The sequence below is a fragment of the Barbus barbus genome, assembly GCF_936440315.1.
Source record: "Barbus barbus genome assembly, chromosome: 2".
In the NCBI taxonomy this organism is placed as follows: domain Eukaryota; kingdom Metazoa; phylum Chordata; class Actinopteri; order Cypriniformes; family Cyprinidae; genus Barbus; species Barbus barbus.
This window is the reverse complement of record NC_136730.1, coordinates 21,175,786-21,202,306: the sequence shown is the minus strand read 5'-3', so window position 1 is coordinate 21,202,306 and position 26,521 is coordinate 21,175,786. Positions and strand designations below refer to the sequence as shown.

General features: G+C 37.5%; 1 protein-coding gene across 1 annotated transcript; it reads left to right on the top strand.

Annotated features, from left to right (window-relative positions):
• Positions 1-596: 596 nt before the first annotated feature.
• LOC306879158 (sodium-dependent noradrenaline transporter-like) lies at positions 597-26,521 on the top strand. Its single transcript, XM_079431936.1, has 15 exons — positions 597-875; positions 1,136-1,607; positions 2,718-2,849; positions 4,954-5,191; positions 12,236-12,374; positions 12,537-12,671; positions 12,823-12,926; positions 14,577-14,701; positions 14,879-14,991; positions 15,226-15,354; positions 15,694-15,793; positions 18,664-18,764; positions 23,402-23,569; positions 24,317-24,388; positions 24,477-26,521. Exons 2-15 carry the CDS (start codon positions 1,310-1,312, stop codon positions 24,498-24,500), a joined length of 1,878 nt encoding a protein of 625 aa, XP_079288062.1. The 5' UTR covers positions 597-875; positions 1,136-1,309; the 3' UTR covers positions 24,501-26,521.

Below are 26,521 nucleotides of genomic sequence, written 5' to 3'. Positions count from 1 at the left end.
GAACCCAAGGCTCGTCTTTGTATATTATTTTATTGTAGAGTATGTACATATCACCAGCAAATAACCAAAAAGAAAAAAAAAATGGTAAGAGTTCTTTAAGGGGCTCAAAATACCTTCTAAGAACGTTTTGCTAACGTTCCCAATAAGTTATAAAACTTAATTACTGAATGATCTCTTAACATTCAAAAGCACTTTTTTTCTCGTTTATGCTAACACTAGTGAAAACATTAAGGGAACGTTCCATTTTATCGTTTTGTAAACATCACGAGAATGATACTTTTAAATGAACGTTCTGAAAATGTAGTAACGTTTAAAAACGTTAGACGAACTTAAACGTTTCGGGGAAAAAAAGAGTTCCATGGAAAAATCATTTTTATTTTGAGCTGTTATTTTGAGAACAGTATTAAAGATCATATAACTTTAAACATACGTCCTATTATTCTATTCTGTTTACTGATTAGGCTACTTTACATAGGCTACTTAATAGCCTATACCTTGCTTTACTAACAATTCAGTAATATTATACTGCGCTTTTTGCATAGTTACGAAACTATTTATGAAAAGTTAAATGTGACAAAAAATCTCGTAAGGTGCTTAATTTCTTTAAGTCCAGCGGTGGCGCACCGCGTGTTTGAAGATGACTGTGACATTCGGGGCGGAGAGGACGCTTCAAAAAACATTAAGAAGAAGAGAATGATGATGATCATATAGAAAATATCACGTGTGGAGAAACTGGATCTTGGTTTAAAAGCTCAGAATTTATAGCCTCCAGCTGGAAGGGAGGGGAGAGTAAAACTTCATGAGAAGCAGCAGTCTCTCATTTTCTGGATCAAGCAGGAGGGACGGATCATGGAGGGACCCCCTCATGTTGACAAGTACAGTCTTTAAATATTACAGATTCGAAAAGCGACACTTTATGCAGACATATACAGTTATTCCATGAAGTATGTTGCGTCCAGCGGAAAATGCCGAGTGATTGTTTCTGTAAAGTTTTCTTTTCCTCCTTAACTCTTACAGACTGCTTTCGCGCATTCATTGTAAATCGTTTTGCGCGGTCGGCTGGTTAACAGTATGGTGCATGGGATGCTTTAATGTCTTACAATAACAGTAAACTTTAATCTCTCTTCACTTTCAGCTGATGAAGACTGGGCAACAATCTACCTCGCCGCGAGAGCAACTGCTGTAGCGATTCCTATTCATCATCATCATCCTCAGCAGCAGCATCATCAGCATCATCATCGTCAGTTCGAGCCGCACGCACCTCACTTGCTCCACATCCTCGGGGCCACGAGAGCGCCAGGGCGCAAAGATGAACATCCAAGTCCTGCCTGAGCACAAACTGTCTTCGGTGGCCCCGTTGAAAGAGTTTAACGTGGAGAAAAAGGAAGTGGAGCTGATCCTGGTGAAGGAGCAGAACGGGGTCCAGTACACGAACTGCTCTGTCGTGGCTTCTCCGAGCTCCCCCGGCTGCACCTCCGGCTCCGCTGAGGATGTGCCCAGAGAGACATGGGGCAATAAAATGGACTTTCTGCTCTCTGTCATAGGCTTCGCTGTGGACCTGGCCAATGTGTGGAGGTTCCCCTACCTGTGTTACAAAAATGGAGGAGGTAAGATTGGTTCTTCCGTTTATTCTGAGGGACACCCTTCAAATGTGGGCTACTTGATATATAATTATTTTGGCGAGCAGCTCACAAACTTACAAACGTTGTTATTGATTTTGACATTAATTTTAATTGCATATACATTCAAATTATATCTCAAACTATTATTAAAATACATTCAGTGTTCAAGTTACTGTATGAAAGAAAAAAAATAATAATTTGATGACTGCATTAAGATAAATAAAGAAATATATGTTGAAAGATTATACTTTTTACATTTTTCACTGTAAAAAATATGAATTTGAAATATGAATTTACAAAATATTATATTTTGATTATTTATAATTCAATGACACATACTATAAGGAACTGTAGCATGGTTCCACTTTATTCCAATCATGACAAACATTTTGCACCTGTAGTTTTTCTCAACAAGCTGCCAATCGTCCTTAAACTAGACATCACATCAATGTCAGCGAACTCATTAACTACTAGTGGGCTATTGTTTAACAGTTTTGTTGTCTTTTACAATTTATGAGTAACAATTTTTTTTTTAACTCTTTAGTCATTTAGATCAGCTTTGAGACAGAAATGTGTTTATGACTGAAGCAGACTAACTTTTTTGTGTAAAAAATGCACTCATTTAAATGCATTACAGTTATTCGTTTTTCGTAAAATAAATAATTTTTTGCATGATTGATCCACTTTCCTTTTGTGTATCAATTATAATATTAATACTATAAAATTAAAACATCACGAGTAAAGACAAATATAGCAGGGATCAGCTAGATTTCTGATTTTGATAACATAAAATCAGAAAACCATAAAACTTAAGGTCATGGGGTCAGAAAGTTTCATGAGAAGGTAACGTGACATTTTAATTTAATGTGACTTTTCACCTCTATGTGCAGGTTAAACCATGTAGAATTTTCCATATCTGAATACATTAAAATCCAAAGTCAGACTTAAGAACTATGATTACGTCAAATTGCCTCTAACTTCACTGTTGATTGACTATTCACTATGTTAGCAGATACAATGACAAATGCTTGTTGTTTAGATATTGCAGATATCTGTCGGCTATCAAATTCTAAAATTCTATAATGTGTCCCCCAGGTGCCTTTTTGATCCCATACATTCTGTTCCTGTTCATTGCTGGGATGCCCCTGTTTTACATGGAACTTGCCTTGGGTCAGTATAACAGAGAGGGAGCAGCTACGGTTTGGAAAATCTGCCCTGTATTTAAAGGTACGCTGAAAATTTGTAGACATAAAAGATGCTGAGATGAACCGTACCAGGTTCACACATTTCAACGATTAGTTCACTGCCCAACAAACGAGATGGTCCTCACTGCAGAACACAAGATCCAGGGGGTGGGGTTGGATCTAGATCCAACTCCTCCCACCTTACATACACCTGAACCTACACGTCTGCACCCCCTGATCCCTAAACCCACCCATCCCCACCCCTAAACCTACCAATCTCCACCCCTAGATATGGATCCAACCTCGCCCCCTGGATCTTTGTTCTGCAGTGAGGGGCTACTGCAACATTCTCTAACATTGACTTTTGGATGCTTCATTTTACACTGACCCAACAAACATAAACAGGGTTAACTCAATGACCCAACAAACATAAACAGGGTTAACTCAATGATCCAACAAAAGCCAACAAATGTGTTCGTTGGGGCAGTGAACTAGGTTATACAGTGACTCTGTTGTGACTTTGAAGTCAGTGCACACACTTTTAACCAGAGCTGGGTAGTAACTGATTACATGTAATCAGATTCCAAAAATTAAGTACTTGTAATCAGAGTAAATTACATTTTAAAATACTCGTAATCAGACTACAGTTACTTTTTTATGGATTACATGATTACATATTATTCACACAATAGCAATAAATTATTCATAAATCATTGATTCCCCCTAATTTCTCTTTTTCATCTTTCAAATTTTCCTTTCTAAAATAGCCTACTGATTATATACTTATTATATATATGTATAAATAGTCCAGTCTTGCGGACATTCACACAAAGATCAGTCATTAGTCGGGTGGCGACAGCATTTGACCACTGGATTTACAAAAATCATTTCAGGTTTAAGAAGGGTTTCAACATTGCATCAGCTACTGATGAACACATTCATTTTTATTTGAATTATTACTCTGTAGGTTTTTTAACCATGTATTATTAATTATAACTAATTAAAATGAACATATTCACGTTATTTCTTAGATACATGTAATGCAGGCATTCCAAAACTTTTTGTCATCTAAACCTTATTCACCAAATCTATTTGCTTTAAGTACCCCTGAGATTTTAAAATAAATATTTCAATAATTAAGTATCACATTTGCATGTTCACGGTTTCTTTGATTAATGATCACATGGCATGCATAATCTTTTTTAGTAAGTGTTTTATTTCAAACAAAGACTATAGAAACACAAAGACTGTTCACTCCTATACTTATGAATGGGAGAAACTGCAACACGCAATATGGAGGAATAGTCCCACCTTCGAAATAAAAGAGCCAAATTTCCCATAGAAACCTGACTAACCAATGCATATGCACAGTATAAGCAGGTTATGATTCTGCATGCGCATTGCCTGGTCTAGCCTGAAAAATAAGCTTTTTAAACGCTATTTGAGCATAAGAAACAACATTCATGGGGCAATTAATTTCAGATTTGTGTTGCTGATTTGACATAATGTGAGTTCAGCGAGCAGTTTTTGAGATTTCAGAATTCCGCTGTTCATTAAGATTGTATTGTATGAGCTGACTGGAGGCGTTGCAAATATGGCCGCCAAGTGAAGAGACTTTCCTCAAAAGGGAGTTCAAATAAAAAAAATAAAAAATAAAAATAAATAAAAAAAAGGGAGTTTGTTTTAAAATGATTTATTTTAATTAAATTTTTTATGATTTAATTAATTGTCAGCTTTTCATTAAACTCACAACCCCCCTGCAGTTCCTTTACGAACCCTAGTTTGGGAAACTGTAATATGTTTAATGCGCTTCATGTTGTAAATTACAATGAAGGGAACAAGTTTTCTTACTCTTTGCATTTTTTACATCATTATGGTACAAGATAATGCTATATAAATCAATGTGATAAACGAGTTAAATAAAAAGTAATCTAAAAGTAATCTAAAAGTAATCTGATTATATTACCTAAAATGTGTAATGTAACAGATTACGTTACTGACTACAATTTTTGTCATGTAATCTGGAATCAGTAACGGATTACAATTTGTAAGTAATCTACCCAGCTAAGAGAGGAGGCCTGAAACAGATAAAGCAACATTTTTTCACATTATTATAATAACCAAATATTTGTGACTTTCCTCCTCAGGCGTTGGGTACACTGTGATCATCATAGCATTGTACGTGGGCTTTTACTACAACGTCATTATAGCTTGGTCATTGTATTACTTATTTGCCTCATTGACAAGTGAGCTACCCTGGCTCAAATGTGATAAACCGTGGAACAGCCCCAACTGCACAGAACCACAATACATCAATGGCACCGTCTTGGGTAACAGAACCTCCTATGCCAAGTACAAGAACACACCGGCCGCAGAGTTCTACGAGTGAGTCTTAAATTCATTTTTATTATTGTTTTTTGCTCTGTGGCTGTGCTGTTGTACTTAAGTTGTTGTGTATTATTCCAACAATAGTATCATGAAAATGTCTGGGAATACAAAGTGCCGCAATGTCATTATCAGTTAAAAGAAATCTGGCAGACAGTTGATAGACTTTCTATTTAATCAACTGCAGTCAGCTTGAGATTTGCTTAAAAGTATGAATATCCTGTTTATTAAACAAACACTTTTACTGTATTTTGTCTTATAGCTTTTCCAAACACATTAAAACAAGTGCATGATACATTTCCAAGTGCAAAATCAGTTATGAATGATACAGCTGTTTTAATAGTCAGGTGTTTCCTTATGCTTCACAATATCTGTGATGTTTCGACATTGTTCCAGTTTGTCATGTTGTACCAGTTGCTTGTCGCTTCCTATGGAGTCTTGCTGATATGGCGCCTAATGGATCTATCATTTAGCTATTTGTTTTTCATACATTCTTTCTCTCATTCCTGTGTGAGATCATGAAAACATTCTTAAAGATATGAATAATTTATTTTGCCTCAGACAGGAAAAGATGAAAAGACATGTCAAACCTGGCTGTGCCTGCGCCCCTGTCAGGCTGTGTTGGAGGGGTTTTGGGTTTTAGTTAATCATTACTTCTAGTTGAATGAGGAGTCGGCTATGAGCGAGACTAAATCAGTTAGATGTATCAGTGCTAGTTTAGTATTGGAAAACAAGTTGATTTCCAGCCATTCTGGCAGTTATCATAATTATCTTGTTGAAGGAATATTTGGTATAATTTCTTTCTAGAACTCTGAAGCTATAGTTTAAATTCACTGCATGCGCACATTGTATGTCCCAGACATGAGATGCATATGAAGAGTTCATTTGCAAAAACAAAAAAACATTTTCAAAAATCATGTTTTTTTATTATGTTGTCATGTTTTTATTGTGTTGTATTGTGTTAGTTGGCTGCATTTTCTAGTTGTTTTTTTTTTTTTTTTTTACCTAATCAAAATAACCCAACTGCAGTTTGATTGAGATTAATTTGAATGCACAATGATAAAACATTATTATTGAAAACATGATTTTTTTGAAAAAGTTATCTGTTTTTGCAAATGACATGTTTTTACATGTATCAGGGACAGCCATTTGGAAAAGTTAACTGGCTTTAGTGATCCCATAGAGGAATACCAAGGAACAGGTTTTTAGTCTGCATTTATCTAGTAATTTTACCACATTTTATAGTTATTTCTGTTTAGAAGAAAATAAATATTGTTAAGACTTTTACTAACTTAGGATACAGCCCAGCTGAGATCTTTTATTTATTTATGTATTTTTTTAAAGTTCACCTACAAATGAAATTTGTACTCACCCTCATGGTATTCCAAACCTGTATGACTTCCCTTCTACTGTGGAACATAAGATGTTGTGAGTGATTTTATTCATTGTTTTAGTTCAAAAATGGTCAATGGTCACCAAACTGTTCAAGGTTCAAAATATCTTCTTTTGCGTTCCACAGAGGTAGATTTGGAACAACATGTGATTGAGTAAATATTGACAGAATTATAATTTTCCTGTAACTAATCCTTGCTAACTATCATCCAGGTAGGCCTATATTGTACCGTGTTGCTGCTCTGGGGTAGAACACAGACACAATGATTAGCTTTATCAGATGTTAACAATTTTGCTTAAAAGTGCTCAAAATTAGGTCAGAATCACTGAAACGTGTATGCGGCACTCAAAACTCTGAAACTCCTGCCTACAATCTATGTGTAAAACTCTTGATGTAGACTGAAAGAAAGGCAGCTGCTTGCACTTCAAAGAAAAGCAGCCCTTTCCCGTGTCTAAGGGAAAATTTAGCTCCTCATGTCAGGGGAAACCAGAAGAATGTGTAGAACAATGAAGAACCTACAGCACTTGCTGATTTGTTTACAACCAGTCATGGACAAAATCATAGAGACACGTCATCAGATTCTAGTGAGGGTTTCCGTGTCTTTATTTATTGCTCAAATCTTATGTATGTTTGTATAGCACAAAATCTCTTAACTTTATCTCCTATATGTACAGATATCATATATTTTAATTTGTCCAACCCTTAACTCATTTGTTTCTCCCCTTTTCTTTCTTGGTGATCTACCGCTTCTTATACCCTCTGCTTGTCTTGTTCTCACTGTCTGTTTAGCTGTTTCTCTCACTTTCTCCCTCTCCTATGCTCTTACCCTCTTTTGGACTGGTTTCCCACCCAGCAATGCTTTGAAGTGTCGTTTACCCAGCTGTCTTCTGTGTGTGAGAGGATGTGGAAAGCTGTCATTTCCTCCGCTTTCCCCCCCTCATGCCACTCTATTATAATAGTTTTTGGCCACCAGTAATCCTGTCATCATGGGACAGCACACAGGGCACTAGAGAATATTCATTACTGTCAGACATACAGCAGACTCACATGCTCAGCAGGTGTGCCATACACTGAATATTAGATTAAGCAGTGTGTTGCTCAGAATAGCTAAAATGACGAGAAACCAATCACAGAAAGAGGTGTTGAACCAGCAGCTGTCAATCCAGAAGCCCCTGATCAAACCCAGTCAAGTCCATTGGGTTTCATTGGGTTACACAAACCCATCATGCCACACGTCTTTCTAAAACAACCGACAACCAGACAAAAGCAAAATATGACGAGCTCAACAAAGCAAATTTCATCAGCTTGTGAGCCACCCACATATCCTTTGACTACGCTGTCTCTGCCAATCTTGACATGTTCGAGTCGATCACTGTTTGTTGAGAATAATGAACCGTTACTGCTCCGATGTATTGTTTTACACTGCAGGTGTTCTAAATCGAATTATTCCGTCATTACTGAAATCTTGTTACATCACATACAGTCTCAGATTTAACATCGGACTGATGTCATGAAGACAGAAATAGTGGATTTTGAGGAAAAAATATCATCATTTGAAAAGCCAAGACAAAGATCTTGACCATACTTGTTGTGCCTTCAAATAATAATTATTAAGGCCTGGTTTCAGACTAAGCCAGGATTAGGTCATTGTTCAAATACAACATTTAAGTATTTTTTATAAACATGCCTTAGAAAAAAAAAAACATTACTGGTGTGCATCTTGAGACAAATCAAAAGCACATACATATTTTAAGATTTCTTTAAGTTGAAACATCTCAGCCATGCATTTTAGCCTGGGACTAGGCTTAAGCCTTGTTTGTGAAACTGGGGGAAAAAGTTATTAAAATTAAAATTAAAATAATAAATCAAACAAGCATAATAGTGAACCCTTACTATATAGGTTCATTGTGCTTGTTTGATTTATTTATTTATTTTAGATCATGATTTATTAAAAGTATCAAACGGTTGTGTTTCAGTAAAAAAATTTGATATGAAGGTTGTAAGTCTTACAAATGCTATTTATTTGCAGTGCTTGTTTGCTTTTAATAATTGCAAAAATAAAAGGAAGGAAATTACAAAAAAATATAAACATCACTGAACTCGTGTCAGCCAGAGGGGTCCATAACCACAATGAATGTGCAGTTTCACAAACACATTTTAGGACATTCTGTTGCCTGTTATGAAAACAAATATAATTTGCTCCAGAGTTAAGCAAGCTGTGATGAGACCCCACATTCTTCTGTGGCTGATTTCTGGCTCAGAGTACATAGCTGGAGATATGTTGAAATCATAGGTGTTTGGATTTAGCTTGGCAAGGACGGGACATCAAATGAATGAAGAGCTCTAGAGGGAACACTTGCCAAGATACTCGCCAATCTAATGTAATTATTCAATTAGAGGAGGCTGTGTTCACATCTGTCCTGACCTAACCGCTGTCACTGAGACTGAGCTCAGGCTCAAGATCTGCTGCCACAGAATGAAAATGTCTGTTTTTGAAGTTAGGAAGATTACTCAGATTATGTTTGTGTTTCTGTTTGCATGTTTTGGACTATATAGTATTACAGTTCCTTCTGTCATAGTTTGATGACTAGTTTTGTCATTGGCTAATAACAGAGCTTTGGATTCTTAAATTTCACCCCAAAATGAAAGTTTACTCACCTTAAGGCCATTTAAGTTGTAGATGAGTTTATTTGTTCATCTGAACAGACTGAACACCAATGAATCACTTGGTCACCAATGAAAAGTGAATGGTTGCCATCAGAATGAGAGTCTAAACATCACAATAATCCACAAGTCTATCAGATAACATATTGTGAAACAAAAAGTGGTGTGTGTGTTTGTAAGAAACAAACCCATCATTAACATGGATGAGTCAGCTATCCGGTGCGTTTTGGTAAAATGTATTAATTAAAATCTGTTTTGTTAGAATTTCTGCCTGCACTTTTGCTTTCTAACAACCCACATATGTAATTCTAAAAGATTTAATCAAAACGTTATTTACTAAAGGATTAGTGAAAAAGTACAGTAAATTAATAATCAAATGTGAGTGAGCTATTTGTAAAAGTATTTATTGTCATGACAGACTGATATAAAGCAAGAGATTTGTATAGGGTGTAGGTATGTTAAAGGGCCAGGGGGTCAACTGAAATGTCACAGAGAGTGGATTAAAGGTCAAGTTGTAGCAGGACAGGCGCGTGATGTTATTGGCAATGATGACGGGATTGGACTGTCTCCCGTCTCTAGAGCCCTGAGGGTGTGTCTGGATTTTCTTCTCTTCATTAACTCAGCCATGATGGCTTCAACATCCATGTTTCTGTAGACCTCATACTCACGTTTATTCCCTTATTCCCAATGCATGACCAAATTACTTGTTTGATGAGAAGTTGAGCAATTCTCAAGCTCTCTCTAGCTTTAAAGTTTTTCTTTTCAATGCAACTATCTTAGTTTGGAATCTTGCAAAACCAAACCAGATTTAATCATTTATTGATACTGGTTTAATGTCATCAAATTAAACTATGACATATTACACATAAATATTATGTATATAGGAGATTAATAAATTAGGCTGAACATAATTTAAGACAGTAATCATTTGGGAATATCATTTTGTCACTTGACAAGTGTCCTAAAGTTAATATTTTGGGTTGTTTTTGAAGTTAAATAGAGATGGATCAAGTCTGCTTTCATTCACATCATGGCTTCTAAACTCATAAAGTAAATTCAAACAGAGCAGCTTTCGTTTTTTCCTTTAGAAGAGACCTCTTTCAGAAGAAAAGGCTACAGCAAAGTTCTGGCAGTGCTATAGGGGTTTGTTTATAATATAAGAACAATGGTTTGCGCTGCTTCTCCTCTTTGAACCTCAATGGGAGGTGCAGCACAGGAATAATTTAGATCACGTTCTGCAGAGACTCTTTTCACGGGGTGTATCCAGATAATTTGCTAGAAACCAGCAATGATATTCATCATTGGCTGGTTGAGGAACCTTTGGTCATAACCATTATTCAGACCTTTTTTTTTTTTATTTGTGCAGCCATTAAAATGTTAGAAACATAGGTCATCCCTCTTGGGGAACAAGAACCTGACGAAAAAGGGGTTTATGGGTAATTTACTATCTGGAATATCTTTTGAAGCGATTCACGCAGCATAGTGTGTGACACACATACAGTATTGAGATTGAGTGTTTATACTGGTTTGGCTGTATTAGTTGTAATGGTTTTGTGTCTGTGTGTTTTTGTTATGTGGACTCTTAGTTTGTAGTTGTGCCTGGTTTCCTGTTTCCTCTTGTTTTTCCCTGATTATTCTTGCCTGTTCCCTTTACCCAATTAGCCCTTATGTATGTACTGTAAGCCCCTGTGTTCCCAGTGTTGTTTGTCAGATTTTGTACTTACACAGTTGTATTGTTTGATGAGCTTATTCTGTTTTCTTGTTTCTGTGTTACTTGTACCTTTGTTATTATATAATTATAGACACTGAATCCAGTGCTCACTAGATTCTGAGTTCCCATTGTTACACTAGTGAGAGCCAAGTTTTTGAAGAAGTCATTAATATTGTGAAACCCACCATTTGAAGTGGTCCTCACTATTTAAATAAGCTTTTTTTTTTTTTTAAATCTATTAAAGTTTCTGTGAAGATTAGGTTAGAGTTAGTACATCGTAAACATCAGTTCAGAGTGGACAGTCTAGTGAAAACAGCCATTAAACTAGAGTTAGTGTAAGCATAACATATAAAGCACATGAAAGGTGTAAGAATGTGCTATAAAAACAAGATACAGTTCCCCAGACAGAGTTGGAGTGGACTTAATTATCTGTAATTTTAGATTTTTTATAGGACCTTCAGTTATCAGTTCAAGGCTTTATTGTACTTTAACTTGAGAGAACATCACTTTTATTTTGATACATAACCCCTTTTCCAAGTATTATATGAGCAGTGACGTCAAGTGTCAAGGCAACTCCTACATACTCCTTAGAGCAGGGGTAGGCAGCATCGGTCCTGGAGTGCCGCTGTCGTGTAGATTTTAGCTGCAACCCTAATCAAACACACCCGAACAAGCTAATCAAGGTCTTCAGAATTACTAGGGCTGCAGGCAGGTGAGGTTTTTTTCAGGGTTGGAGCTTAACGCTGCAGGACATCGGCACTCCAGGACCGAAGTAGCCTATCCCTGCTTTAGAGAATTTCAGTGGTTTATAACTCAGTGAGGCCCCCCCACACCCATGCATAGACGGTGTCGCTGGCACCAATGGATCTGTGCAGTATGTTTATTCAAAACATTTTTTGTGTGCAGATAAATGTTTTAGCACCATTCTCTTGGAGCATGACTAAGAATAGAGCACATTATAATTATGGATGTTTTATTTGTTGGAGATTCATTGATAATATTTCATAATTTGATGAGGAAAACATTCCAAAAAATCTCCTGTCTCAGGAGCATTGTGCCCCAGGCCAGGACACTTCCTTTACTACTGGAGAGCCTTTGAACAAGGCACACAACACAATATTTCTCAACAATTTTTTTTTTCTATTGGAGAGCCTTTGAACAAGGCACACAACACAATATTTCTCAACAATTTTTTTTTTCTATTCAGACAGTGTGATTATGAACTAAATATACTGAAGTAATTGTTTAATCTCACTTACCATTTCTCCTCCTCCAGGCGCGGGGTGCTACACATTCATGAGAGTAGAGGCATTGATGACCTGGGTCTTCCTCGCTGGGAGCTCGCCCTCTGCCTTATTGTGGTTGTCTTCATCCTGTACTTCAGCCTGTGGAAGGGAGTCAAGTCCTCTGGAAAGGTGCAAAAACTCCAGCTTTTTTTTTTTTTTTTGGTCATTCTGTCAAAGATTAATTTAATGCTCATTTATACACTTTTCGTTGAAAAGCAATCTCAAGGCACTGTTCAAAAAATTATCTATCTTTATTTGTGTGTGTGTGTGTGTGTGGGTGGATGTGTTTAGGTGGTGTATGTTACAGCTACTATGCCTTACATAGTGCTGCTGGTGTTGCTGATTCGAGGCATCACTCTCCCTGGTGCAATGAATGGAATTAGGGCATATCTCCACATTGACCTGAAGAAGCTCAATAGCCCTCAAGTAAGTTCATGCTAATAGGGCTCAACCTATTTTATGAACTATTCCTGATATATACTGTATATATTTTTTAAAATTTTTAAAAATAGTCACAAATACGTACTTCTCTTTTATATAGATGGATTGTCACTCTTTTTTTTTTTTTTTGCTGCAGGTATGGATTGACGCAGCTACTCAGATTTTCTATTCTCTAGGAGCTGGGTTTGGAGTCCACATTGCCTTCGCAAGCTACAATAAATTTGAAAATAACTGCTACAGGTACGACCAATCTTTGACAGGTTTGTAAATTCCCTAAAGGCCTATTCACAGATGCAGACAATCTGCAGCAAAGATTTTTGTCGGATCATTGTGTTACATCTGTCAGTATTTGTTGGCATTGGTCAATGCTTAATTTCGTCGATTGAACATGTTGAATCAGTGTTTGTTGGGTCTTGGAGTGTCTGAGAAGTGACATACTGTAGTCGGCTGACTGTCGGCATTGGTCTGCGTCTGTCTGTGCAGGGTGAATTGTCCTTAATAGTAACATCTCTTCAGAATGATATAATGGTGTTTACTACAAACAGGTGATATCTTACTCGAAGGCTTATAATGATTTTTTGCCTGATCTGTTATCCCATAACCATTCCAGTTTACTAATACTGAGAAGCTATAGCATTGCTTGCTAGTGGGTTAAAGTTCTCATGGGAAAACCAGCATGTAATTTACAGAGATCAAAAGTGGGGCCAGCAGGTGGCAGTCACCTTGTGGGCTTTGTGAATCCCAATAGACAAAATAACAGACAGGTGTCTAGACTAGTGTCTCTGTAGATTGTTATGTTTCAACACTTATTCATTTGAGTACTGAGCATTTATCCTTATCATAATTAATGACATAACTTGTCAATTTCTGAGTAATTGCAGCGGTGGAATTTACATGTTTGAAGTGGGGTCAATGTTGTAAATATGGTTGTCAGTTATAAAAAATGGTTTGTCAGGTAGTTGAAATTGGTATAAAGTTACAAAAGGCTTGCATGAGGAGATTTCCGTTCATGTGTGAAGGTTTTGAAGAGGCAAAAGTCTGATTCATTTATTCACTGAAAAGTCAATGCCCACTTTGGTTGGCTTGTGTTAAATGACATTAAATTAATATTCAAACATGTTTGCAATCATCTTTTGATGCTTTGTCAATGTGCACATCTAAAGCATGTCAATGACTTATAGTAAGCAGTATTGATTTCACATCACAATATGTTGACGTCTAAAGCTGGAACCCCACTGATTCAACAGGTTTTTGCTCTCCAGGGCACATATGTCTTACTAAGACCTAAAATCTACAGTCATGTCAAAATATTTGCTTTTGTTTCTAACAGAAAATAAAGAAAACCAATGAAAATGTCAATTTGAAATATTCATCTTCACATTATTTACATTTAAATAATCTAGTGCATAATAGTCAGCAGCATTTTTCACCTCTTCAGCTTTTGGCCACCATGACAATATGTTGCAAGCCAGATGGCTGCTCAGATTTATGCGCTCCTTCACAGACTACACTGAATGGTCCCACCCTAGGACACACTTTGAAATGATTAAAATCATGAATTGTTGTATTCTTTCTTGCTCTTTGTATAAATTGTTTGCTTTTGAATTGGGCTTTTGTAATGTCTAGTCACGGCAACTGGCAAACATTGTGGGAAGAAGGGAACAAGCTTTCAAAAAAAAAAAAACAATGCTAAACTTCAACAGTGCACAGTTTGTCTGCACAGGAACCATCTAAATGAGACTTGATAACTCAAAGCATATCCACAGTGGGGATAAGCCACAGCTTTGGCATCGACTCACTGTGGGTTTAAAGTGATCAAGTCATAGATTCTGCTCAGCAGTTTTGAGACTTCTGGTGCAATGTAAACTGTTCTCTTGTGCTTTGTTGCAGGGATGCTATTCTGACCAGCACAATAAACTGCGTAACCAGTTTCATCTCAGGGTTTGCCATCTTCTCAGTACTGGGGTATATGGCTAATCAGCATCAGGTCAACATAAAGGATGTGGCCACTGAGGGTCTGTGACTCGTAAAACCTCACTATTTTACTCTTTGTGTATTACTCAACCTATTCATGTTTCACAGTTTTACATTGTGCACTATTCTTAGTTCTTTTGTGGTTAACCAGAGTGCGACCCCCGGCAAACAATATTTTTTGGAGTTGTACATTGCCCCTTGTTTATATCTGTGTGCAGGAGCTGGACTGGTTTTTATTATCTACCCAGAAGCGATCTCAACCCTACCTGGATCCACATTCTTCGCGATAGTCTTTTTCATTATGCTTTTGACTCTTGGAATTGACAGCTCTGTGAGTACAAAGTAACCTTGTTATTGTCTAGATATATATGCAGCCAGTTTGTAATATATTTGTATGGCATATATAAAGATTATGCAAATAGTCCTTTTGGTTAAACACCTTTTTATTTGTCTGGGTCATCTCACATAAAATTTAATTGACAAAAACAATGCAGTTACTAATAATTTATATTATTACTTGAATTACTAATACTAATAACTGAATTACTAATAATGTCTTATTTAGATGGGTGGCATGGAGGCAGTGATCACTGGGCTATCAGATGACTTCAAAATCCTGAAGAGAAATAGAAAAGTATTTACATTTATTGTAGTATTTGGGACATTCCTATTGGCCCTTTTGTGCATCACAAATGTAAGTATGTTGAGTCTATTTTTTTTAGCATTGTAACAATATGAAAATACTTCTAATAATATTGTTTATTTTCTTGTCACATGATATTATATTCTATATAATATCCCTATTTAATTTGCATTTGAGATCATATTTATTTAGCATCAGTGGTGTGATCCATGTGATCAGTCAAAAAACGTAGCAGATCAAATTATGTTTTGTGAATACATTTTTTATCATGAACAGGCAAAATAAATGAATATTCACAAAAACAACATAAAAGCAATATAATGATGAGTTAATTAATAGAAGTCCTTTATTCAGCAGCATTTTGACTTGGTTATATCTCGGTCATGACAGGGAGGGATCTATGTGTTGACCGTGTTGGACAAGTATGCTGCAGGGACATCTATTCTATTTGGGGTGCTGATTGAGTCCATTGGAGTAGCTTGGTTCTATGGTGAGCAGAAATAAACAACATACATTTGTCTTTAAAGGTCCTCTTCCACTACTGACTGAATTTAATGCACCTACTAGTAAACTTTTTTGTAGTCTTATGACAGGTTTATGTACTACATTTGGTATAATCCAAATAAACTTTACAGATCTTTTTTTTTTTTGGAAAGGGTTTAAACAATGTTTTTTTATGCTTATTTAATGAACCATTAACATGTATTCCACATGCACCTGTGGAACAGTCCTTAAGATACTAACAGTTTACAGGCTTAAGGCAATAAAGGTCACATTTACAGTAACTTAGGACAATAAAGAGATCTTTCTACTGACTCAGGGACTGCAGGGAGATGTGGCCAGAGCAATAAACTGCAATGTCCATAATGTAAGATGCCTAAAACAGTGCTACAGAGAGACGGGTAGGTAACCATGTGTCCCCCCAAACATGTTTGAGAACTTGCAAGTATTTTGGTGGAAGAGTGGGGTAACATCTCACAGCGAGAACTGGCAAATCTGGTGCAGTCCATGAGGATGAGATGCACTGTAGTATTTAAAGCAGCTGGTGGCCACACCAGATACTCACTGCGACTTTTGGTATTGGTATATACATAATATAATACACTACAATAAATGTATTGGGGCACACCTATTAACTAATCAATAATTGATTCAATAAGACCCACTGCCACAGTTGTATAAAATCAAGCAAAAAACACTGAAAAACATTTGTGACAAAATTGATCAATCAAGCATGAATTTTAGCATGGTACTGTGATAAGATCTGCCACCTTTGCACTAAGTCAGTTTGAGTGCTGAGATGCATGGATGATGGAATCTTGATCTGCTGATTCCATAGCTAAAGACTTCCACTTAATATAATTAAGTTAATATTAATTATTAATATCAGTATCATTCATATCATTAATATCAGCACAAAAACAATTGCAACCGGAGCTTCAAAGAATGGGATTGCATGGCCGAGTAGCTGCATGGAAGTTTCACATCACCAATAACAATGCCAAGCATTGGATGGAGTGGTGTAAAGGACACCGCCACTGGACTCTGAAGCAGTGGCAACGTGTTCTGTGGAGTGATGAAATCACATTTCTGTGTCTGGCAGTCTGATGGGCGAGTCTGGGTTTGGTGCATGCCAGGAAAACGTTACCTGCCTGACTTTATTGTGCCAACTATAAAGTTTGGTGGTGAAAGGATAATGATATAGAGCTGTACTTCAGGGGTTGGGCTAGGCCCCTTTTTTCCAGTGAAGGGAAACCTTAATGCTTCAGCATACCAAGACATTTTGGATAATGCTATGCTGCCAACATTGTGGAACAAGTTTGGGGAAAGCCCTTTTCTATTCAAGCATGGTTGTGCTCCAGTACACAAAGCAAGGTCCATAAAGAAAAATTGCAAATTTGCGAATAAAGCACCATTTCCATCCAGTGAGTTGAAGAGAACAAAATTGTCACTTCCTGATTAACTTGCGCTAAATATCACAAAGAAAGATTTAATTTGCTGCAGTAGGAGAAGGCACTATATATAATAATTCTAGTATACAATAAATTACGAGCTTCAGGGCGCATAGACAAAACGCAGTCATGTTATCATATTTTCGGAGCCTGCTGTTTTGGATACACAGTTCTGGGAGTAAATTATAACGAAGCGCTTTGGCAAGACTTTGCACAAGCATTTTAGAATGACAAAACTAGCATTTCTGATGCTGTGCAATGAGATCGGTCTGTTGGTTTTTGGTCCAGTTATGCTGTCCCATCGCAAAATCTTTTTTGATGCGCAATAAATTTTTATGTGCATTTTTTTTTATTTATGAGCATCTTGCCATTTCCATCCAGCGTTTTTTATGCGATATCCCAAAATGCACATAAAAATAGGTGGCTCTTGTTTGATGAGTTTGATGTGGAACAACTTGACTGGCCTGCTCAAAGCCCTGACCTCAAATCCATTGAACACCCTTGGCATAACCAAGAATGAAGATTGCAAACCAGGCCTTCTCATCCAACATCACTGCCTGATTTCACAATTGCTCTACTGGATGAATGGGCACAAATGCCCACAGAAACACTCCAAATTCTTGTGGAAAGCCTTTCCAGAAGAGTGAAATCTGCAAAAAGGGGACCAACTCCATATTAATGTCATTAAACATAGTGTTAGTGTAATAGTCAGGTGTCCCAATACTTTTGTCCATGTAGTGTGTATCTTGCATATACAACTACTTTTGAATGGTCTTCAGTGGAGCTTCTGCATCTCCCTGTAGGACTGAGAAACTCAGCCTCAACACACTAAAGCATTACAGTGCAAGTAAGATCAGAGCTATGAACCAGATCAGATCTATGACAATGAAAGTTGAAGACTGACCAGAAAATGATATATTTATCTCAACTTTATATATTTTTGTAATTATTCCAAAACATATGCAGTTCTAGTTACTGCAAGGAGATGGAGGTCCTTTATTATAGCCCTACTGTTTATTCTGTGAATTTCAAAAAATGTTTGTATACTGTACATTCCAACACATTGTCTATAATATTTTTTATGCAATTACTAATGCAAGATCCATGGTTACTTCATGAATACGAAGGATCCCTACCTCTCCCAAAGAGCAAACATAAACAGTAGTTTAAAGCCTCTGGACTTTAAAATGTCAAGATTATCAGCGTTGCATTCCATTACATCACTTCCTAAGATCCAAAACTTCTCATATCTACTTTATATTGTATTGTGCTGTCTAAGAGTACAGTACAAAGAGTTCAGATCATCATTAATATTGTAAGAAGAGAAACCACAATTCAGAGAAATGTCCCGGGTACTTTTATCTTGAAATGATGTCCAGATGCTAATTTCTTTGTGTTTGTCCCTTAGGTGTGGATAGATTTAGTGAGGACATTGAACGCATGACAGGCTTCAAACCAGGGATCTACTGGAGGCTCTGTTGGAAGTTCGTCAGTCCCACTTTCTTACTGGTGAGTGAAACAGGGGTGTATGAACATAACACCTGATGTAATTTGACTTTTAAATGGGTCATGACATGGATTATAAATTTTTTTCATTATTTTAATATGTTCCTTGAGGTCTGCTTATCATGCTAAAGTTTTTTGCGCAAAAATAATAATAATAATAAAAATGATGTGGAAAAATGATTATAGACAGATTACCCTCTGACTAAAATAACCTGTTTTTAAGGGGTGTGTCCTTTAATGCTTGTCAGTATTCAGCCACTGTTATGATTGGCTAACATCATTGCATAGGAAACAGTATCAATCCCCCCTCACTGTTGCGTGTGAATGTTTTTACAACATATTCAAAATAAAAGGGTAATTTTCAAACAAAGCGTAATGAAATCATTTACTTATGGTTCTGATTCAGCAGCAGTCAGCTCTAGTTCCGTTTCATCTTTCAACAATCTTTGTGATGGTCAGGAAATTTTCCCACCATTTAATCGACGTGTGACAACACCGGTAATACTGGTATCACCGAAAGGGGAGGGGTTTATGTTAGTTGAGTTTACCCTCTTTTCCGTTTCTTTCGCTTTTGAATAGGTTGTAAATGCCTGTGCGCATTTTAATTTTCGAATTGGCAGCAATTTGGCGTCAATTGACCCAGGAACTTGAATGTCTACACTGAAGCCACAGTGCTGTCTACAATGGTGAGTGGAGAGCGTGCAGGGGGGTTTCTCCTGAAGTCCATGATCATCTCCACTGTTTTGAGCTTGTTCAGTTCCAGGTGGTTAAGACTGCACCAGACAGCTGCTCAACCTCCTGTCTGTAAACAGACTCATCTCCTTCCTGGATGAGACCAATGACCAATGTCGTCTGCGAATTTCAGGAGCTTAGCAGAGGGGTCTTTAGATGTGCAGTCGTTTGTGTAGCGGGAGAAGAGTAGTGGGGAGAGAACAGAACCAGTTTTTCAAATGATTTCATGACGACCCGAACAGAACCAGTTTTTCAAATGATTTCATGACGACAGATGTTAGTGCTACAGGTCTGTAGTCGCCAAGTCCTGTTATCTGTAAGTCTGGAAGGGACTTCACACACCTCCAGAGATCTATTGAAGATCTGTGAAAAGATGGGGGCCAGCTGGTCAGCACAGGTTTTCAATCAGGCTGGTGTGACACCGTCTGGGCCTGGTGCCTTTCTTCTCTTGTTCTTTCTGAAGACCTGGCACACATCTTCTTCACTGATCTGAAGTACAGGAGTGGGTGAGAGGGGGGTTACAGGAGGTGTTAACGGTTGTGTAGAGAGACGTTCAGAATGTGTTTGGTGGGTTTCAAATCTACAATAAAGCTCATTCAGGTCTTCAGCAAATTGTTGATTCACCTGTGAAGTGAAGTGACATTCAGCCAAGTATGGTGACCCATACTCGGAATTCGTGCTCTGCATTTAACCCATCCAACGTGCACACACACAGCAGTGAACACACACACACACCGTGAACATACACCCGGAGCAGTGGGCAGCCATTTTATGCTGCGCCCGGGGAGCAGTTGGGGGTTCGGTGCCTTGCTCAAGGGCACCTCAGTCGTGGTATTGAGGGTGGAGAGAGCGCTGGACATTCACTCCCCCCACCTACAATTCCTGCCGGCCGGAGACTCGAACCCACAACCTTTGGATTACAAGTCCGACTCTCTAACCATTAGGCCATGACTTCCCACCTCAGTTGGTGATGGCTTTCAGACCTTTCCACACTGAAGCTGAGTCATTGTAAGTGAACTGATCTTCCAACTTTTTAGCGTAGGACCTTTTAGCCACTCTAATCTCCTTATTGAGTGTGTTCATGGCCTGATTGTACTAGACCCATTTCTGTAGGCATCCTCTTTGGCCTGACGAAGATGTCTGAGTTTTGCAGTAAACTATAACTTATCATTGTTGAATGTTAAGTAAGTCCTGGTAGGAATGCATATATCCTCACATAAACTAATATAGGATGTTACAGTCTCTGTAAATTCGTCCAGATCAGTGAGATCTACAGGTTTAGCAGATTAAATGTTTTGCCTGTAGGTTCGTATAAGATGAACCAGGCAGTGGTCAGAGAGCCACAAAGCTGTGTAACAGTGATCCAGTATATTACTGTCTCTGGTGGGACATCTAACATTCTATTTGTATTGTGGCAGTTCACGGGAGAGATTTTGTTTTATTAAAGTCTCGAAGAATGATTAAAACAGAGTCCGGGTGTTGTTGTTCTGTGTCTGTGATCTAATCAGCAAGTTTCTGTAAAGCTGAGCTCACGTGCGATTGCGGTGGAATGTAAACACAAGAATGAGCGAGCAGAACTCCCGCGGTGAATAGAACGGCTTACAGTTAATGAAGAGCGCTTCTAGATCGGGACAGCACATCTTCTTTAAAAGTTACATCTGTACACCACCTTTCATTGATGTAAAAGCATATTCCGCCGCCACACGATTTCCCCGTTGATTCTGCGTTGCGGTCCGCTCTAAAGAGCTGAAAGCTCGGCAGATGAAGCACACTGTCCGGAATGGTGTCATTCAGCCAGGTTTCCGTGAAACACAGAGCAGCAGAGTGTGAGAAATCCTTATTTGTCCTTATTAGAAGAAGAAGTTTGTCCGTTTTGTTGGGTAGAGAGCGGAGATTTGCCAGATGGATGTTAGGCAATGGCATGCAAAATCCACGCTGTCGGAGCTTCACGAGCGCACTGGCTTGCTTCCCCCGTTTGCACGTCCTGAAGTGTTTGATCAGCGCTGCTGCTCCGCCAACTACTATGTTCAGCAAAATGTCAGAATAATCGAAAACCGGTAGGAGATTTTGTGGTGTGTTCTGCTGAATGTTCAGCAGTTCAGATTTGTATTTCATTTCGAAGTTTAATCTTTCACCATCATCTTGTCTTTCTCACCTCACTCTTCTTGTCAGTCAGCTCGATTCATACCGAGTTAACACTGCATGAATTTAGCCCGATTTTCACTCACTGACAGGTTTTGTGAAATCGCCAACAAATGTCCGAATTTGGAGGCAAAGTGGTGCTCGTTCACGCAAGTGATAATCACACAGTGTGTATAATCAAATACACAATCTCAAAGAGAATCGCCGATGCGTTACCGACACCCGTGAAATATCTGGACATGTCAGCAATTCAAAATCCTGCTGTGTGAAATTAGTTCTGATGGAAAACATATCGGCAATGACTAATATCAAATGAGAGAGCAAGATACAGGGCAGCAAGAAATTTGGGGAGAAGTTATAAATCACAATAGGCTGAGATATGAACTGATCTGAACTGATCACAGTTGATCAACGCGAGATGCATGGCGGTTAGAAAAGTGTCCGAGTTACGTCCGACTTGCTCTGATGTCATGCTGACGTGTGCCAAAAAACTCTGGCGGCTGTGTCGGATTGCGCAGTCAGGCACAGTTACTCAAAAGCATGATGAGAAATGACTGGCTGATGACACAGCTTAATGCTCATTGGTTCAGACAACCGTGATGTAGATCATGTATTTAAATTATGCATGAATATTCCCAAAAACTATGACAGTGCAATATCTGTGTGAGATATGTGATTGATGTCATATTTCTATAAAAATCTATAATACATGTTTGTATTAAAGTAAAAATGAATGACAAATATGCCTTTTGTATGGAATTAAATAACAAGCACTTTAAGTGTCTTGTTCATCATATTTATTTTTATATAAAGCAACATAACTGAAATTATTTCATGTTTATCAGCAGCACATGCATGAGTGAGAATGACCAGATGCTATGACAGCAACTCCGGGGTGAGCTTCGAAGAACCAAACAATCCAAGATCATGCCAAGTCGTCAACAATCAAATCCAGCTAACTGAATTAGCGACGTATGAAGAACGGGCCCATGATCTGGGATGCCATTAAAAATAAACTATCCACTTGTTCCTTAGACTGGGAACCTTCTGATATGTGTACAAAGACTCAAATGAGCTATTTACACCAAACGTGTAAAAGTGAACGTTCTCACTCCATTTATCCTATTGACAAAAGACTCATGCGCGTGGACTGTGTCAGAAAGCAAACGCGCATCTGTATACTGTATCCAATGTGGATAACAGCAGTGATTGTAATTTCTATTTGCTTTTGACGCAATGCGACAATCGCATTCAGCGTAATCAAGTGTTAGCTGTTAAGTGGCTGAACACCAGTGGGTGGGGCCTATGGTGAGAGGAATTCTTGCTCTGGAGGCGGTCATATGTAAACGACTGTGCTCGGGTTATGTCACCTGGCACCTCGGATCCAAACGAGCTGTATTCTGAGGGTTATTATATAAATGCTTTTTTATTGATGATGAGGACATTTTAAGTTATGAAACTTGCACGATGTATCAAGCATACAAAGACCTCTTCTATGTCAAAAGATCAAGGGATATTTGGTTTGTCATGTCATAACCCCTTTAAGGAAATAATGTCTTTCTCTGTCCACAGTCCGATTAAACTTTAAATGTCTTTTTTTCAGTTAACCGAAGAATTTACTCAATTGTACTTGGAATATAGCTAATACAATTGAATAGTTTCAACCAGTAAAAATAACTTTTTATTTTCTTACTCTGACAAATTTGTACAGAATAACTAATTACTCCTTATTGTTTCTGTACTTCCTTACCTCTTTTTCTGTGCAGCTTGTGGTAATCGCCAGCATTGTTACCTCCGGCGAATTGAGATATGATGACTATGTTTTCCCTGCCTGGTCAAATACGGTGGGCTGGTTCATAGCCTTATCCTCCATGCTGTTTGTACCGATCTACGCCATCTACAAATTCCTTACTTTGCCAGGCACCTTCAAGGAGGTTAGTAAACACACGTTTGTCTTAATGGACTAACTGAGGACTTTTATTATTGTTTGCATACAGCAAGCTATAAATACTAAAATAATAAACTAATAATAAAAAATACTATAAATTTGTCCTCAAAATATGGTTTAATGCTATAGATACACACAGACATACACACACACAAGCACACACTAGCAAGTGACACATTTATAGTTGAAAAAGGAAACAAAAAAAAAAAATAAAAAAGATATATATACATTTGTTTTCAGACTACACTGTTTCATATCTAGTTCTTAGCTCCAGTTCATAAAATTTAGAATTATATTTTAAATAATCTTATATTAAGCCAGATTATATTCATACACCACTTAATTTTCACTCCAGCAGAGCTAACTTTTAGCAGATTCCTTGTTTCAATCTCACCATATGTTGAATGACCTCAATAAATCTGTTCATGACTTAAATCTGCTTCATGACTTTGTGTGGTTCTAAAACTGAGAGATGTTTTCATTTCTAAATGCGCCACTTCCCAAAGCCACAAACATGCTATACTGATATCTGGCTCAGTGCTTACATACCCATATTTTCCACAAGAAGCATGATATCTTGAATGGCTTCAGAGATCATCTAACATGCAGAATAAAATGCCACATTGCCATCTGTTTCTGAGCCGCTAATGAAGTTTTTGTTTAAATTTGTGGTTCATTATTGCTGTGTGTTTATTTCTGCTACTTCACTTTTGGTTTTTAATGTCCATTGCAGAGGACAGCGTACTGCATTACTCCAGAATATGAACATCACTTGGTGAAGGAGGGTAATATCAGGCAGTTCAAGGTAAGACAATGCAAAAGGTACAATTATAGCTTACCGAAACATGCTCACAGTTTTTCTATTGTACATTTGGTCTTGTTTTTTTTTTCAGCTCAGACATTGGTTATCCATCTGATGAAGGGGTCAGGTGGGAGTGCCCTCTCAAATGCTACTTGAATGCTGGAGAAGATATGATGTGTGAGAGACAGAAAAGTTTCTGCAAAGGTCTTTTATCATTTGAAAAGTGTCCCCTGAGAAAAGGACAGAATGAAGCAACGGCTTTGTGCGTTTCCCAGCCACACACTGTAATGTCCAGTCTGCTCCATTTGTGTTCAGTGGTTGACTAGACTTTTTTATATTGTAGGGCAAAATAAATATTGCGCCTGTACTTCCTTTTAAATCATACCCTTAGGTTTATTCTGAACTTTCAAAAGACTTCAAAATACTTTAATTTGGGAGTAAAACTGGTATGTTTTACAATGTTTTTCTTTTTGTATATTTTTTTGTTTGTTTTAGATTTTGGTCTTTGTGTGTGAAAATGTAAGCAGAAAAACACTCTGAAGCTATATTATTCTGTATGGCTGGGAAATTGAGTATGTGGGGGTGCAAGTTGTAGAGGTTTAGGTAACACACTGAGAATTGGAAACCCCCTTGATGTTCCAGGAAATCTTTCATCCTATACAGGTTTGGAGCGTTCTGAGTCATTGCTACAGTACATGTTAGAGCGCAGCTGTGAGTTTCCCACATTTTATCTTGTTTCCCAAGAATGGTTTGGTTTTGCAACAGCTGGCTTACATCAAGGGTCCACCAAGCATTTTTCAAGCACATCTTTTCCCTTTTTGACACACCTCACAAAGCAGACATACACCACTGTGTCAGTGCCTTATCTAACCATAAACTTCCTGTCATTAAGTAACTCATCCTCATGAAGAGAGTGCAGCGATGTGCTTCATGACTAAAGCATCTCATTGAGAAAGAGTCTCAATTAACTCCATGCCAAGGGACGCTCAATTTACGCTCATAGCTTTCAAAATTAACTGAGATCCAATGATCTCCCTCACGTAGAGCTTAAGAGCTCTTCTTTTGTCATAGATCAATATTAAAGAAAAGGGATTTCTTTAGTGTTTTGAGTCAATGGATCAACATTTTATGTTTTACTTATGGCCTTGGATCAGAGCAACAATTATTGTTGTGACAAATTTGCTACCTTGCACAAGGATTGTTTGCCCCTTCAAGAGATTCAAAAGCATCAGATCAAAGACAAAGAACATTATATTTTAAACTCAAGAAAGTCCAGTTGACCATGTAAAGCAGCAATGTTCAAATACACTAGGCAGGGGTTTATCTTATTTAGTTTGAATTCTGTTTGACATGACATTGAAAATCTATTTACACTGTACACTGACAATTCAATTAACTGAGCTCTTGTGGTACAATCCTATCATCATGTGGTCCCTTTAAGCATTTCACACCTTGTATGGAGTGTGTGTGTGTGTGTGTCTGTGTGTGTGTGTGTGTGTGTGTGTGTGTGTGTCTGTGTGCGAGTATAGCTAACAGATTAGGTCTCTTAGGTTTTCAAACTAGTCAAAATCAATAGTCTATGTGGTGTCTCGAGATGACGCATACATTTTGTGGTTCACTGTGGCTTTTTCACTTGAAGGAAATGTTTTGACATTTTAACGTGTTAAAATCAACTCCCATTATGTTGGTTTATGTTTTATTTATTTGTGTAGAATCATTTGAAATACAAAAAAATTACAGAAAACATGATCACTGGTAGGAAGCAGGCAACATATGTGGATTACGACATATAAAGAGATACAAATATATTCTTTTGTTATATATCTAATATTGTATGTATCAAATTCTTTATAAGACGTGAATGTAAAACATTTTAAGCAAAGTGTCTATTGTTATATCATGCTGTGTGATGTCGGTAAAGATATAAATATTCAGAAATGTATTATTCCGTGTAACCAGGGGTGACATAACCACACGAATGTAAACAGAGCAGCTCTGCCATTTCTGAGTGATGCTTACAGAATAACGTGTACAACTACAAACTGTCCTTTTGATTGTAAGTGACAAATATATATGAAAAAGTTTAAATATGCACACTATAACAATAAAGTCCTTTCCAGTACACACACACATAGA

Bases quoted from the DNA above. Each gene is read 5' to 3' on its own strand.
- LOC306879158 (XM_079431936.1), top strand. From the start codon at position 1,310: ATGAACATCCAAGTCCTGCCTGAGCACAAACTGTCTTCGGTGGCCCCG. The intron at 14,702-14,878 runs GTCTGTGACTCG...ATCTGTGTGCAG, and splicing joins AAAGGATGTGGCCACTGAGG to GAGCTGGACTGGTTTTTATT. The intron at 15,355-15,693 runs GTAAGTATGTTG...CGGTCATGACAG, and splicing joins CCCTTTTGTGCATCACAAAT to GGAGGGATCTATGTGTTGAC.